The 13,395-nt window shown below is 52.4% G+C and overlaps 2 protein-coding genes across 2 annotated transcripts in view; both read right to left on the bottom strand.

Annotated features, from left to right (window-relative positions):
* Nucleotides 1-928: 928 nt before the first annotated feature.
* Nucleotides 929-4,041, bottom strand: LOC116989628 (testis-specific H1 histone-like). The gene is made up of 3 exons (XM_033047196.1): nucleotides 3,987-4,041; nucleotides 3,570-3,683; nucleotides 929-1,875 (listed from the first exon to the last, which is right to left on the bottom strand). Exons 1-3 carry the CDS (start codon nucleotides 4,039-4,041, stop codon nucleotides 929-931), a joined length of 1,116 nt encoding a protein of 371 aa, XP_032903087.1.
* LOC116989693 overlaps nucleotides 3,933-13,395 on the bottom strand; it is a 27,652-nt gene continuing 18,189 nt past the window's right edge. Inside the window, exons 5-8 of the mRNA XM_033047294.1 lie at nucleotides 11,295-11,432; nucleotides 9,311-9,407; nucleotides 5,747-5,831; nucleotides 3,933-4,545 (exon numbers count right to left, since the gene is read on the bottom strand). Of these exons, the coding sequence (XP_032903185.1) occupies nucleotides 4,123-4,545; nucleotides 5,747-5,831; nucleotides 9,311-9,407; nucleotides 11,295-11,432 (743 nt within the window). The 3' untranslated portion in view covers nucleotides 3,933-4,122. The remainder of the gene's footprint in view (nucleotides 4,546-5,746; nucleotides 5,832-9,310; nucleotides 9,408-11,294; nucleotides 11,433-13,395) is intronic.

Genomic DNA, 13,395 nt, shown 5'->3' with positions numbered 1-13,395 from the left:
TTCCGTGCCAAGCCAATCTATCCCTTCAAATAGTTAATGAATGGGGACCATATTTTATATGTATCCCGAGCTAATTCTGCTACCGCCATCATCTACTGCGACAAGTGACGGCTCCCACTGATTGTTGCCGGAAGCTTGCGTCAGAAGACAATGACAGCGAGGTCGACATTTGGAACATGGAAGATGGACACGACAGAAGAAGACTTTATACTTAATTGTCCATTTCCAGAACTTCCCTGCAGCATGGGTCAGATCAATAGCCACGGTTGTGAATGCCACAGTTTCACCAGGATTAATGTAGGGAGAGGTGGAATGATTTGGGGGAAGAGGGAGATAAAGGGAGAGAGAGAGAGAGAGAGAGAGGGGGAGAGAGAAAAAGACAGGGAGAAAAGAAAGAGAAAGGGAGTGAGGAAGAACAAAAAAGAGAGAAAAAGAGAGCAAGTGAGCAGAGAAGAAAAGAGAGAGAGAGAGGAGAGAGAGAAAGAGAAAGCAAGAGATAAAGAAAGCACGAGTAAAGTGATAGATAGAGAGAGAGAGAGAGAAAGAAAGAGTGTGAGATAGGGAGAGATATAGAGATAGATGGAGATATATGGAGAGAGAGAATGATAGTGATAGAGATATATAGTTAAAGACAGAGAGAGAATAGAGAGCGATAGAGAGATAGGGATAGAAAGGGAGAGAGATAGATATATAGATATAGAGCTAGACTGAGAGATAGAGAGAATATATAAAGAGAGATATATATATAGATAGGAGAGAGATATATAGAGAGAGAGATAGAGAGAGAGAATAGAGAGATAGAGAGAGATAGAGAGATAGAGAGATAGAGAGATAGAGAGAATAGAGAGAGGTAGGAGAGAATAGAGAGCGCGCTCTCGCGAGCGCTCGCGCTCGCGTCTCGAGCTCTCGAGAGATCGGCGCTCGCGCGCTAGCTCTCGTCGCGCTCTCGCGCTCTCGCTCGATAGCGAGCGCGCTCTCGCGCGCGATCGCGAGCGCGCGCGCGCGCGCGCTCGCTCTGGCGCTCGCGCTCGCGCTCGCGCTCTCGTCGCGCGCTCGCGCTCTCTACGCGCTCTGCTCGCTGCTCTCTCTCGCGCTCGCGCGCGGCGCGCTCGCGCGCGCTCGCGCGCTCGCTCTCTCGCTCGACGCTCGCGCGCTCGCGCGCTCTCGCGCTCGCGCGCTCGCTCGCGCGCTCGCGCGCTCGCGCGCTCGCGCGCTCGCGCGCGCTCGCGCGCTCGCCGCGCGCTAGCGCGGCTCGCGCGCTCTCGCTCTCGCGCGCTCGCGCTCTCGCGCTCGCGCGCGCGCGCGCGCTCTCGCTGCGCGCGCTCGCGCGCTCGCGCGCGCTCGCGCGCTCGCGCGCTCGCGCGCGCTCGCGCGCTCGCGCGCGCTCGCTCGCTCGCGCGCTCGCGCTCGCTCGCGCGCGCGCCCGCGCTCGCGCGCGCGCGCGCGCTCGCGCGCTCGCAGCGCTCCGCCTCTCGCTCGGGCGCTCGCGCTCGCTCCGCGCTACGCGCAGCTCGCGCGCGCTCGCGCGCGCTACCGCGGCACGCCCGCGCGCGCGCGCGCTCGGCGCCGCGCGCTCAGCGCGCGCTCGCGCGCGCCGGCTCGCGCCGCCCGCGCGGCTCGCGGCGTCGCGCGCGCGCCTCGCGCGCGCGCTCGCGGCGCTCGCGCGCGCGCGCGCCTCGCAGCGCGCCGCGCCGCGCGCGTCGCGCGCGCGCCGTCGCGCGCGCTCGCGCGCGCCTCGCGCGCGCTCGGCGCCCGCTCGCGCGCTCGCGCTGGCGCGCGCTCGCGCTCGCGCGCTGGCGCGCTGCGCGCGGCGCGCGCAGCGCGCGCGCGCGCGCTCTCGCCCGGCGCGCGCGCGCGCCGCTCGTCGCGCGCGGGCTAGAGATATAGATAGAGATAGCCAGACTTTAGACTTTCGATTTAGAGCTGATGTGATGTGGGTTAAGGGAGATGCTGATCAGCTGTAATCGCTAACTAGGCCAAACCACACACTTCACCACAATGCTGATTCCATTACCTTAAATGAGTACCTCTACATTTTTGTTATTTTTACTTTCTGTTGCTTATGAAATTGATTCATACTTTCCGAGAACTGTGACATTTCTCATCCCCTTCATTTCGCTTCATCATACAAAACCTTCGAGCCTAACGGGCGACTGGACCAAGTCTCAAGTGACCTTTGAAACGACGATTCCAAGAATAAACGGTGCAACTTATGCAAATCCCCACGAGCTTCACTGACTTGAAACGCACACACGTTAAAAATTGGAATTTGTGTTTTAATTCACTTTTAAACTTTATAAGATTTACACACCTTAAAATACAAAATAGAGGGGGAAAAAAAGACTTTTGGTTAAATATGAAAAAGTTACAAAAAAAGGTTGAGAGAGGTGTGGGGAATTTCCACAGGAAAATCCCCAAATATTACCAGGACTGTAGATTAATAAATACCAGTGACAAAGACCAGACGGCAGTCTATTCGTGAAATATATTTACTGCAATTGATAAGAAGCATGAAACTCAAGGAACTGGCAGCAATAGAAAATGAATACGCAATATACGCCGATGGACTGAATGTGATTGTGTATTTTTAGTTTAGTTTAGAGATACAGCGTGGAAACAGGCCCTTCAGCCCACTGAGTCATGCTAGTTCTGTCCTACGCACACTACGGGCAATTTACAGAAGCCAGTTAACCTACAAATCTGATGGCCAGCACGGTGGCTTCCTTGTAGCGCCAGAGACCCGGGTTCGATCCTGAATGCGGGTGCTGTCTGTACGGAGTTTGTACGGAGTTGTCGGCTTGCACTCGCTAGAATTTAGAAGATTGAGGGGGGAATTTATAGAAACATACAAAATTCTTAAGGGGTTGGACAGGCTAGATGCAGGAAGATTGTTCCCGATGTTGGGGAAGTCCAGAACAAGGGGTCACAGTTTAAGGATAAGGGGGAAATCTTTTAGGACCGAGATGAGAAAAACATTTTTCACACAGAGAGTGGTGAATCTGTGGAATTCTCTGCCACAGAAGGTAGTTGAGGCCACAGTTCATTGGCTATATTTAAGAGGGAGTTAGATGTGGCCCTTGTGGCTAAAGGGATCAGGGGGTATGGAGAGAAGGCAGGGATGGGATACTGAGTTGGATGATCAGCCATGATCATATTGAATGGCGGTGCAGGCTCGAAGGGCTGAATGGCCTACTCCTGCACCTATTTTCTATGTTTCTATGTACGTCCAACAGGTGACCTGCGTGGGTTTTCTCCGGGAAGCTCCGGTTTCCTCCCACACTCCAAAGGCGTGCAGGTTTGTAGGCTAATTGGCTTGGTATAAATGTAAATTGTCCCTGGTGTGTGTAGGATAGTGTTAGGGTGCGGGGATCCCTGGCCGGTGGGCTGAAGGGCCCGTTTCCATGCTGTGTCTCGAAACTAAACTAAACTAGTCGCAATATCTTTCAAATGCAATGAGGTTTTCTGCCTCACCACCCATCCAGAGGGTAAACTCCAGATCCCAACATTCTGGATAAAATACTCCTCACAGGCTGCGTGTTGCAGTGCGGATCAGGCAATTAAAGGGTTACCTGTTAGCTGGTCAGATGTGATGATAATCACCAGTTGTTGGGTGAAGCTCCTTAGGCCACTGTCCACTCTCGGCCCTGGCTGAGACTGGACCTCGAGGAGTTTGACCACAGGAACTGACCATTGAAGGCCTCAGCCGTAAGCACGGTGGAGTGAAATTCTGCCGACCACACCCATGTTTTACCGCTGTTTTGTTTACAAAGAGGAAGAAACAGTCCAAAGTCCGGTCCACGAGCTGGAAGTACTGGAGCTCTCCCAATCCAGGTAGGCCCCAGGCTGCTGCAGTCCCTCTCCTCGACCGGCCCTGTGTCCCGGGGTGGGGGCGCCTCCTGCAGCTGACCTTGAAGGGGCCGGAGACACTCTGGCCTTCGGGGTTTCTGAGCTTCCCCACTCGAGGCAGCGGCCCGCTAGGCACCTACTTCTCGGCCTGGCGAACCAGGCCTGAACCACGGTGGTCTGTAGGGCCCAGAACATGAAGTTCAATGATAGAGGCCATGTACCCTTGCAGCCCCGATTAGAGGGAGAGTGCGTGTGTGTGTGTGTGCCCAGTACACACTAGGAGTGAACATGACTCCCTGCCGGATCCTGTTCCACCACTGTCTGATCGTAAACAGACAGCAAAGAGATCATGTTCCCGCAGGGGTTGAGCCCAGAGTCCGGGCAAGGTTGGGGGTCCCAAGGGGGAAGGTGAGCGGGTTCCAGTGCTGGTCCTTGGCCCTCGGTCTGCTCATCCACACAGTCATCGGCGCCGCACTGTGTCTCCGGGGCTGACGGGCCGCCCGTCTGCCGCCGATAGGCAAACGTAGAGCCGCTGCCAAAGCCCAGCGAGTCGCTGTCGCCCACAGACCCGCTGCCCTCGGTGACGGGCTCCGTGCAACCCGCCGCTGGCACATCGGGCGAAGGGGCTCCATGCTGGGCCATCACCATGACAAGCAGGGCATCCATCACGTCTTCATCGGCGGAACATGTCTCCCATTGCTGCAAGAGTGTAAGAGTCAAGGGTCAAGTATTCTTAAGGGATTGGACAGGCTAGATGCAGGAAAAAATGTTCCCAATGTTGGGGGAGTCCAGAACCAGGGGGGGTCACAGCTTCAGAATAAGGGGTAGGCCATTTAGGACTGAGATGAGGAAAAACATTTCTCACCCAGAGAGTTGTGAATCTGTGGAATTCTCTGCCACAGTGGACAGTGGAGGCCAATTCACTGGATGGTTTCAAGAGGGAGTTGGTTGTGGCTCTTACCGTTAACAGAATCAAGGGAAATGGGGAGAAAGCAGGAATGGGGTACTGATTCTAGATGATCAGCCATGATCATATTGAATGGCGGTGCTGGCTTGAAGGGCAGAATGGCCTGCTCCTGCACCTATTGTCTATGTTTCTGTGTTTATTGTCCTATATCCCAAAACGGAACAATGAAATTCTTACTTGCAGCAGCACAGCATATAAGCAGACTCTGTATAAGCAAACCAAAAATAGTTCCGTTTTGATAAAGAAATCAAACAGATAAATAAATAGACAATAGTAGTCCAAAGTCCAAAAGTCTATGTATTTTGGAGCATATTTGGAGGTTATAGTTTAGTTTAATTTAGGTTAGTTTAGAGATACAGTGTGGATACATAGAAAATAGGTGCAGGAGGAGGCCATTCGGCCCTTCGAGCCAGCACCGCCATTCATTCTGATCATGGCTGATCATCCACAATCAGTAACCCGTGCCTGCCTTCTCCCCATATCCCTTGACTCCGCTAGCCCCTAGAGCTCTATCTAACTCGCTCTTAAATCCATCCAGTGATTTGGCCTCCACTGCCCTCTGTGGCAGGGAATTCCACAAATTCACAACTCTCTGGGTGAAAAAGTATTTTCTCATCTCAGTCTTAAATGGCCTCGCCTTCATTCTTAAGACTGTGTGGCCCCCTGGTTCTGGACTCCCCCCCCCCCCACCCCCAAACATTGGGAACATTTTTCCTGCATCCAGCTCATCCAGTCCTTTTATAATTGTATACATTTCTATAGGACCCCCCCCTCTTATCCTTCTATATATAACCATACAACAATTACAGCACGGAAACAGGCCATCTCGGCCCTTCTAGTCCATGCCGAACGCGATTCCAGTGAACACAAGCCCATGCAGCTTCAATCCCCCCACCCCCCCACAATAAGCACACACACAAATGGAAAACTTACACTGACGTAGTCAGAGATGGGCATGGGCTTGACGGCAAGACTGTTGATTGGGTCAGCGACCACGGGACAGATCATTCGCTTGATTCTGTAAAAGTAAACAAAGACCGTTGTCGGTGTGGCCTATCCGATCGGTGTCGGTGTCGGTGTCGGAGTTGGTGTTGGGGGTTAGTGCCGCTGGCTGGCATCGGGTCTGTGTTTCTACCCAGTGTTGCCAATCCGTGTGTGTGTGTGCAGCACAGTGTTTATCGTCAGGGTGGAAAGAAGGAGGTGCAGTGGGGAAGCTTGTTGCCGCGTGCGAGCCAGTCAGCAGAAAGACAATACATGATTACAATCCATCCATTTACAGTGTACAGATGCATGATAAGGGGATGTGTGAGAAAGAACTGCAGATGCTGGTTGAAATCCAAGGTAGACACAAAATGCTGGGGAGGGTAACTCAGCGGGTGAGGCAGCATCTCTGGAGAGAAGGAATGGGGAGAGGTTTCGGGTCGAGACCCAAGGGCCTCGCCCATTACTTCCGGAGATGCTGCCTCACCGGCTGAGTTACTCCAGCATTTTGTGTCGACCCATAATAAGGGGGCAAAGCCAGCAAAGTCCGGTCAAGGATGGGTCCGAGGGACATCAAAGAAGTAGATAGTAGTTCAGCACTGCTCTCTGGTTGTGGTAGGATGCTACTTAAAGAACACAAGGACACAGAGTGCTGGAGTAACTGGGCAGGTCAGGTAGCATCTCTGGAGAGCAAGGGTGGGTGGTGTTTCGGGTCTCGACCCTTTACGATCAGTGTTTTTGGCCAACGTTGCTGTTGGTCTAGATCAGGGGAACCTGCGGCCTTAAGGCCATATGCGGACTTCTAGGCCATTAACTGCGGCCTTTTGAATGAATCCAAATTTTGTAGAACAAATCCATGTATTTTTATTGATATGTTTTTGTTCGTCTTTTATTATTTTTATTTTAATCTTAAAATGAACGTATTTAAAATACCAACGAGCAAAAGAGGATACAACCAAATAATCCTCCCCGACTGACGGCCACAATTAAAACATTAGTAAGTCATGAGGGCTATTTTAACACCTGTTATGCTCATGATTTAGTTCTAATGCGACTCTAGAATGTACGCTAACCTCCCTGCCTGACTGGCGCCACCACCACCGGAGGCTGGTTGACGAGAGGGAAAATGTCGGGGAGAGTCCGCTGGCCATCCAGTCTTCAGTATTATCAACTTATGACAGCGGTGCACGTGGCCGTTAGTGGATAGTAGTTAGATTTCTACAAGATAATGTACATTGTACAGTGTATCTAATTGAAGTTTCTTGGATGCGGCCTTGTTAGATTGCAGCTAACTTAATGCGGCGTTCCAACTTGAAAAGGTTCCCCACCCCTGGTCTAGATGTTCCCCACCCCTGGTCTAGATGCTCCCCACCCCTGGTCTAGATGTTCCCCACCCCTGGTCTAGATGTTCCCCACCCCTGGTCTAGATGTTCCCCGCCCCTGGTCTAGATGTTCCCCACCCCTGGTCTAGATGTTCCCCACCCCTGGTCTAGATGTTCCCCGCCCCTGGTCTAGATGTTCCCCACCCCTGGTCTAGATGTTCCCCACCCCTGGTCTAGATGCTCCCCACCCCTGGTCTAGATGTTCCCCGCCCCTGGTCTAGATGTTCCCCACCCTGGTCTAGATGTTCCCCACCCCTGGTCTAGATGTTCCCCACCCCTGGTCTAGATGTTCCCCGCCCCTGGTCTAGATGTTTCCCCACCCCTGGTCTAGATGTTCCCCACCCCTGGTCTAGATGTTCCCCACCCCTGGTCTAGATGTTCCCCACCCCTGGTCTAGATGTTCCCCACCCCTGGTCTAGATGTTCCCCACCCCTGGTCTAGATGTTCCCCACCCCTGGTCTAGATGTTCCCCACCCCTGGTCTAGATGTTCCCCACCCCTGGTCTAGATGTTCCCCACCCCTGGTCTAGATGTTCCCCACCCCTGGTCTAGATGTTCCCCACCCCTGGTCTAGATGTTCCCCACCCCTGTTCTAGATGTTCCCCACCCCTGGTCTAGATGTTCCCCACCCCTGGTCTAGATGTTCCCCACCCCTGGTCTAGATGTTCCCCACCCCTGGTCTAGATGTTCCCCACCCCTGGATCTGTGATTCTGCCCATTGTTGAGGTTGAGGTTGAGGTGTCCGGGCTGGAATTGAAGTAAGTGTTTCGGGTTGGTAAGTGTTGGGGCTTGTAACACCATCAGTGTTTCTGGGAGCCGTTCATGGAGTTGGTGATCGGTGGCGGGGGGGGGGGGGGGGGGGGGGAGGTCAGTGTTTCCGATCAGTACGACAGGTCAGTGTTTATGCCTGATGTTAACGTTGGGCTTGGTGCTGGAGCCTAGGATTTTGGATGGTGATTTGATTCCAGTTGATGCTGTGGCCATTGCTTCTGGTCAATCTTTCTACGCTGGTGTTGTAGTCAGTATTTCTAGTCAGTGTTTGGGGCCAGTGTTTCAGTTTGGCCTTGACCTTGACCTGTGTAGGAAGGAACTGCAGATGCTGGTTTATACCACAGGTAGACACAAAGCCATCCTGTACACTAGACTCTATACCCTCCATTTGATATAGCCTCCAAGGGATACAAGAACACAGGGTACATGTGCATGAATTCTTCCTGCGAACGGCTTGCACAGCCTAAAGTTGTAGATTATTTGTTTATAATGGCCAATGTATCTAATCGTTTTATATTATTTGTTTGTGCACGTCGGGTTGATTGCGTTAGTCGAAACAGGGTGGACCACGTGAAGGTTGCAATCTCCCACCCCCATGAATTTATGAAAGTGACAGGTATGTTGAGAAAGTTAAAAGGGGCTCTTGATGCTGAGTTTTAATAAATAGCTGGTGCAGAGGGCAAGGCAATTCTTTGAATGTGACCAGAACCAGGGGTCAAAATGCTTCCTGCCTGGACTTAATGGGTTCACTTATAATGAGCGTTTGTCAGCGTTGGGCCTCCACTCGCTGGAGTTTAGAAGGTTGAGGGGGGGACCTCATTGAAACTTACAGAATAATGAAAGTCATAAATAGAGTTGATGCGGAAAGGATGTTTCCACTGGTGGGAGAGTCTAGGACCAGAGGTCACAGCCTCAGAATTAAAGGGCGCTCTTTGAGAAGGGAGGTGAGGGGCAACTTCTTCAGTCAGAGTGTAGTTAATCTGTGGAACTCATTGCCACAGAGGGCTGTGGAGGCCACAAGTCAGTGGATATTTTTAAGGCAGAGATAGACAAATTCTTGATTAGAACGGGTGTCAAGGGTTACAGGGAGAAGGGAGGAGAATGGGATTAGGAGCCATGATCGAATAGACTCGATGGGCCGAATGGCCTAATTCTACTCCTATAACTTGTGAACGTGTGACAGAGATGGAGAGGCGACGTTGAAGAGGAGAGAGACTCAGCGGATCAGGCAGCATCCCTGAAGGAAAAGAACGGGTGACGTTTTGGGTCGGAACGCTTCTTCAGCCTTGGGATGGTTGGTCGGTGTTTCCCGACTGGTGTCAGGGTCGGGGTTTGTGCCTCTGGGTCGGCCAGTGTCAGCGTACCTTTTGATGGAGAGGTAACAGAGAGAAACCATCATGAAGACCCCAAACATGACGGATAAGGATGTCGCCACGGTGATAGCGACGGGCTCACTGCGATCTATAATTCAACACAAGACTCAGTTAGTGAGATGATGTGGCTGAGATTAGACCAGGGCTGATCTGTATCTGAACTCCGTTCACCCACTCAGTTTCTTTCACTCCAAGACCGCAGTCCAATAAAAAACTGATAAGTGATAAGCCTCTGCTTCAAAAACGTTTAATAGGCAACAACCTCAATACGGACCAAGGGTGGGGAGAGGGAAATAGGGCATGTGACCAAAATGGCCACTGCCCTCAACCTGAGCTAGTGTTTACTGAGCAACCCCTCCTTAGTGTTAAGGGTCTGGCTCCTTGTTCTGGACTCCCACCAACAGAGGAAGGACTCTCCCTTTCCCTCCCCCTCCTCTTCCTTCTCCCCCTCCTTCTCCCCCTCCTTCTCCCCTTCCGTCTCTCCTTCTCCCCTTCCCTCTCCCCTTCCCTCTCCCTCTCCCCCTCCTTCTCCCCTTCCCCTTCCCCTTCCCTCTCCCTCTCCCTCTCCCTCTCCCTCTCCCTCTCCCTCTCCCTCTCCCTCTCCCTCTCCCTCTCCCTCTCCCTCTCCCTCTCCCCTTCCCTCTCCCCTTCCCTCTCCCCCTCCCTCTCCCCCTCCCTCTCCCCCTCCCCATCCCCCTCCCTCTCCCTATCCCCCTCCCTCTCCCTCCCCCTCCCTCTCCCTCTCCCTATCCCCCTCCCCCTCCCCCTCCCCCTCCCCCTCCCTCTCCCCCCCCCCCCCCCCCTCCCCCTCTCCCTCTCCCTCTCCCTCTCCCTCTCCCTCTCCCTCTCCCTCTCCACATTTTGGAACCAACTTAAAGACTTTGGCCAAATCTCTCCGACAGCTGAACATAGATCAACCCGTATGTTTAAGAAAGAACTGCAGATGCTGGAAAAATCGTAGGTAGACAAAGATGCTGGAGAAACTCAGCGGGTGAGGCAGCATCTGTGGAGGGAAGGAATAGGTGACGTTTCGTTGGTCAAGACCCTTCTCCAGACTGAAGAAGAAGGGTCTCGATCCGAAACGTCACCTATTCCTTCGCTCCACAGATGCTGCCTCACCCGCTGAGTTTCTCCAGCATTTTGGTCTACCACAGATCAATCCATGCTCAGTCTGCCCATTCCCTCTCCAAATGTGCCAAATGTCCGCTATCCCTGGTAAATCTGGAAGCTAAACTGAACGAGATGGAGATGGAGATGGGTTTGATGATCGAACAACGTCAGTTGAACTGCAGGTGTGGATGCATGGCAGGTTGATAAGGATTTCCAAAGTGCTTTCAAAAAAATTTGTAAAATGCAATTTACGCAGGCAATAATTCCACATTCATTACTGTGGTGCATTTATAGACAATAGATGCAGGAGCAGGCCATTCGGCCCTCCGAGCCAGCACCGCCATTCAATGTGATCATGGCTGATCATCCCCAATCAGTACCCCGTTCCTGCCTTCTCCCCATATCCCCTTCTCCCCATTTGTCCAAAAACAAACCATACAACTTTAGTGTATGTTCCCGATGTTGGGGGGGGTCCAGAACCAGGGGCCACAGTTTAAGAATAAGGAGTAATCCATTTAGAACGGAGACGAGGAAACACTTTTTCTCACAGAGAGTGGTGAGTCTGTGGAATTCTCTGCCTCAGAGGGCGGTGGAGGCAGGTTCTCTGGATGCTTTCAAGAGAGAGCTAGATAGGGCTCTGAAAAATAGCGGAGTCAGGGGATATGGGGAGAAGGCAGGAACGGGGTACTGATTGTGGATGATCAGCCATGATCACATTGAATGGTGGTGCTGGCTCGAAGGGCCAAATGGCCTACTCCTGCACCTATTGTCTATTGTCAATCGTATCCTATGCAGCCTGCGTTACTGCAAAGGACTTTCTAGCGGGCTTTGGGCAACCAGTCATCTCAGCTTCCGGTCGCATTACCGTAGTCAGTGTGGAAGGTTCGAACCGTCCCGGCTCCTTGCCCAACACTGGAGACGCCACAGACCTTCACTGTGTACAAGGTGGAGGCATTCAGGTTCGTCAGGGTGAAGTTCATGGTCGAGGCGTTGACAGAAGCGGCTGGCAAACAAGACAGAGGTGGTCACTGAGAGGAGGCGAAAGACACAAGGCGGGATTCCTTACCCAATAGCATTCCCCCCTTCATAACACTGGCACCACCCCTGCACAAACACCAACCCATGTAAACCCCCTCCTTTTAACAGACCTCTTTATCATGGATAGGGCCGGAAGGAATAATGCAGATGCTGGTTTACACAGCAGACAAGATGCACAAAGCTGGAGTTAACTCAGCGGGTCCGAAGGGTCTCGACCCGAAACGTCACCTATTCCTTTTCTCCAGTCATGCTGCCTGACCTGGTGAGTTACTCCAGCGCTTTGTGCATCAGCCAGCTACTGCAATTGTTTGTTTCTGCTACTTAGACAATAATAATATCGTGTTTAGTTATAGCGGACAATGGGCAATAACGGACACCATTCCCCCCTACACCCCCCCCTCCTTATGTGGTGCATTATAACGAGGGTTTACAGTACAGTTCCCCCACCCCCCACAGGGACTCTGATACTATCGCCCACACAACAGACTCAATCCATCGCACATGACCCAGACTGACACACTTCCTTGCACGAACATCGTCTCAATCCTTCACAAAGCTATTAACTCGATGCTACGTTTCAGCGCAGTGCAGTTGCCCACACACCTCTCACCACATTGGGTGGATACAAGGGGCAGCACAGTGGCACGGTGGGCAGAGTTGCAGCCTCACAATGCCAGTGACCCCGGGGTTCGATCCTGGCCTCTCGTGCTGTGTGTGTGTGCGTGTAGTTTACCCCTGGCCGTGTGGGTTCATAAGTTCGTTAGTGATAGGAGCAGAATTAGGCCATTCGGCCCATCAAGTCTACTCCGCCACTCAATCACGGCTGATCTATCTCTCTCCTAACCCCATTCTCCCCATAACCTCTGATGAATATCCCGTACTAATGAAGAATCTATCTTTCATTGCCTTAAAAATATCCTTTGTGAGTTTCCCCCACATCCCAAAGATGATAGATTGAAACATACGGAATAGTGAAAGGCTCGGATAGAATGGACGTGGAGAGGATGTTTCCACTGGTGGGAGAGTCTAGGACCAGAGGTCTCAGAATTAAGGGATGTTCTTTTAGGAAGGAGATGAGGCGAAATCTCTTTAGTCAGAGGGTGGCGAATCTGTGGAATTCTTTGCCACAAAAGGCTGTGGAGGCCTAGTCAGTGGATATTTTTAAGGCAGAGATAGATAGATACTTGATTAGTACGGGTGTCAGGGGTTGTGGGGAGACGGCAGGAGAATGGGGTTTGGAGGGAGAGATAGATCAGCCATGATTGAATGGTGGAGTAGACTTGATGGGCCGAATGGCCTAATTCTACTCCTATCACTTATGACCTTACGTGTCGGCTGGGAGGATGGTTGCTGACTGTCATTTACCCCAGTCCAGGTGGAGCAATGGTGAAGATGGGGAATGAATGGGCACGCAAGACAGAATGGATTACAGGAAGATGAATGAGGGAATGGAATCGATGGGTTATCTCTGAGAGCCGGTGTAATCTCGATTGGCTGAATAATCTCCTTCAATGGCATCAGGACATACGAGAATCCCTTGCACAACGGGACTCTGCGTGGAGTTTGCACGTTCTCCCTGTGGACAATAGACAACAGGTGCAGGAGTAGGCCATTGTAGGCCAGCACCGCCATTCAATGCGATCATGGCTGGACCACATGGGTTTTCTCCAGGTGCACCGGTCTCCTCCCACATCCCAAAGACGTGCGGATTTGGCCTCTGTAACATTGCCCCTTGTGTGTGTAGGGGAGTGGATGTGAAAGCGGGATAGCATAGAGCTGGTATGAAAGGGTGATCGATGGTCGGTGTGGACTCGATGGGCCGAAGGGCCTGTTTTCAAGCTGCATCCCTAAACCAGTGGTATCCTCGCACAGTCACTAACGCCACCGTTCATGCGTCCAATATGGTCAATCACACGCTCTCTCATTTC

This window comes from Amblyraja radiata, chromosome 29, assembly GCF_010909765.2.
Source record: "Amblyraja radiata isolate CabotCenter1 chromosome 29, sAmbRad1.1.pri, whole genome shotgun sequence".
Lineage (NCBI taxonomy): Eukaryota > Metazoa > Chordata > Chondrichthyes > Rajiformes > Rajidae > Amblyraja > Amblyraja radiata.
This window is presented reverse-complemented; position numbering and strand designations above follow the sequence as displayed.